At 46.7% G+C, this 2,500-nt stretch overlaps 1 protein-coding gene across 1 annotated transcript in view; it reads right to left on the bottom strand.

Annotated features, from left to right (window-relative positions):
* crtc3 (CREB regulated transcription coactivator 3) overlaps positions 1–2,500 on the bottom strand; it is a 41,060-nt gene that overhangs the window by 8,210 nt on the left and 30,350 nt on the right. Inside the window, exons 7-10 of the mRNA XM_061068457.1 lie at positions 1,908–1,946; positions 1,741–1,826; positions 781–830; positions 1–184 (exon numbers count right to left, since the gene is read on the bottom strand). The exon at positions 1–184 is cut by the window's left edge and continues 37 nt beyond it. Coding sequence (XP_060924440.1) covers positions 1–184; positions 781–830; positions 1,741–1,826; positions 1,908–1,946 — 359 coding nt within the window. The remainder of the gene's footprint in view (positions 185–780; positions 831–1,740; positions 1,827–1,907; positions 1,947–2,500) is intronic.

A 2,500-nucleotide genomic window follows, 5' to 3' on the forward strand; every position in this document is an offset into this window, starting at 1 on the left:
GGGCAGGTTCCCGGTGCTGCTGCCGCCGCTGAGGTTGTGGTACCCGCCGTTGTCCTCGGGGTCCAGCGGCGTGGAGAGGGGGGAGGGGAAGTGCAGGTTGCTGAGGTCGGGCAGCGAGCCGCCCGTGTTCAACGAGCCCTGGTAGTGGGACAGACCCGGGTTCTGCTCCGGAGACGGGAAGATGCTGCCAAGAAGGAAACAAGATGCTCAGGACTAAAGGACATGTCTCTTCATGTGCTGCCATGACACTTTCCATCCACTAGGGGTTTCTGGGACTTCACCCACTGGTTCCAGCCTCTGCAGTTTTCATCCATCCACTTTTTATTCCTCAAGGATTTCTCCAATTTCCAGTTCTGCTCATATGTTTCACTCAGGGAAGGAAACAGTTTGGCTTTTGGTCTCTGTTCAATCTTTTATTTCAAGGAGTCGGCTTCTTTATGAATCTTAAATCTTTCCATCTCTTTTGTTTCTGTGTGATAATAATGATATGAACTGTAACTCGTGTCTGATTCTGGCAACATGAGGACAAATGTAAAGAATTGTGTTAGTCTACGTTTTGTCTCTGAATCATGAAACCTGTGTCGTTGGAGTGTTAGTCCCTGGTACTCTGAAAGGATTCAAGGTGTAGAGCAACACACACATCCTGTTGGACAATGTGTGGCTTCTCATCTCTGTCATTGTTTCTGGGACAGTTGCTGCCTGTGGACCCACGTCCTACCAGCTGTGGGGGGGGGGACACGTCTGTGTAACTTTATCTAAATGTAGAAAATAGAACCTTACTTGATTCCAGGCACTTCACAGGATTTAGGTCTTGAGTTCAGAGACTGGACCTGAAACAGAAACAAACACTTCACGTTTGAAAGATACAAATAACATTAATAACAGAAGCTTGAATCCTTCCTTTGTGTTCTGTGTCCCAGTGGATCGGATCACAGCTGATCCCGGACTTCATGCTGAGCTCAGGATCTGACCCTGGTCCTGTGGACCCATCAGTATTAGCAGTAGTAGTACAGTAGTATACTGTATCACCTGCTACAGTCTGCAGGACTGACTGCAATCACTGTCAAACTGCAGTTATCAAGCCAAGATTTAGATCATTCCTCCTCTGGACAGTATAGAAAGGTCTGTAATGTATTTGCAGAAAGTCTGATTGCTCTATGAGGGAGAATCTGATGTTTAAAGATGAACTTTCCCCATTGACTACAGTCGGTGAAATGATGATACATTTCAAAACAATTCTGTTTTGAGACAGAATTCTCACATTTGCCGCATTGCATCTACCTACACATCAACATTTTGTCCTTTATTTTTGTGAATATCGGAAATTATTTTAGCGAGAATTTCCAGCATCTGTTTACAGTAAAGTGCTCTGATGCACTGTGGATAAATCCACTGGTTTGTGGAGGAAGCTGTGAAGATGCAGCAGGTCCATCAGGACTCATGGCCCACCAGGCCTGATGAGGGCTGCTGCCATCGGACCAGAAGGAACGTCTAGTTCATGTCCATGCCTGGGAAGATGGATGTCCTCATCACCGGAAGAGGAAGACACAGACGGGGTTTCTTTCGTTCTGCTTATTCCTTTTCTCATCTACTTTGACACAATATCCATGATTTCTTCCATCATCAGTGGCTCATCAAACCCAAATCCCATTAGTCTGCACTGAGGCTAAATGTTGACAGTGGTTATTTGGACGAACAGGAACCCGAGACACTGAAGAACTACAAACCAGCAGGACTCACCTTCTTGGCCTCCCACAGCTGCTTGGGAAGAGGCTTGTTGACGCCGATGAGATTCTCCTCGTTATGCAGGGCCGGGAAGGAGAAGACTGCAGAGGAGAACACGCATTTTTATTAAATATATGTTTTACAGAACCATTTCTCCATTACTAAAGAAAAACACAACTTACTATCTCCAGAGCCGTCCACCTCTGCCTCGTTGACACCAGCTGGGACGGGAGAGGAGAGAGGCAGAAAGGAAGAGATAGAAAGAAATGGAGATACATTAGAGGATATTCCATATTCACCAGCTGTCTGGAACAATAACCAGAGAGCTGGAATTCACTCTGTAATTACTGTGGAGTTTCATAAACAGCTGGGCATCTGGCATCGTGTTAATAGTCCCAGAGATGGAGAGTGGGGGGGGACTAAAAAGAAGACCATTGTTTTTCTCGTGCTACAAAGAGACTCATTCTCTTCCTCTTCACTGTCGACTTCATGCCAGATACACAAGCCTTTGTCCTCTCCTTCCTTTAACTTCCTGTAAACTCTTCTGCTCAGTGGGAACATCTCTTTCTCTTCAAGCCTCCTCATCGCTCACTCAAACTCGGCCGCTCTCACATTAGTCTTGGAATCACCAGTCCTTCTCTTTTGAGAAGGAGCTTCTCGGAAAAGACAAGGAGGCGATAGTTCAGAGAGGTCCGGTAGCGGAGCTGGCACCTGGGACAGAACCGTCTGGGATGGAGAGGGTCTGTCTGGTGGTCTGTCTGGAGCACTTCCACGT

The sequence above is a fragment of the Limanda limanda genome, chromosome 3, assembly GCF_963576545.1.
Source record: "Limanda limanda chromosome 3, fLimLim1.1, whole genome shotgun sequence".
NCBI classification, from domain to species: domain Eukaryota; kingdom Metazoa; phylum Chordata; class Actinopteri; order Pleuronectiformes; family Pleuronectidae; genus Limanda; species Limanda limanda.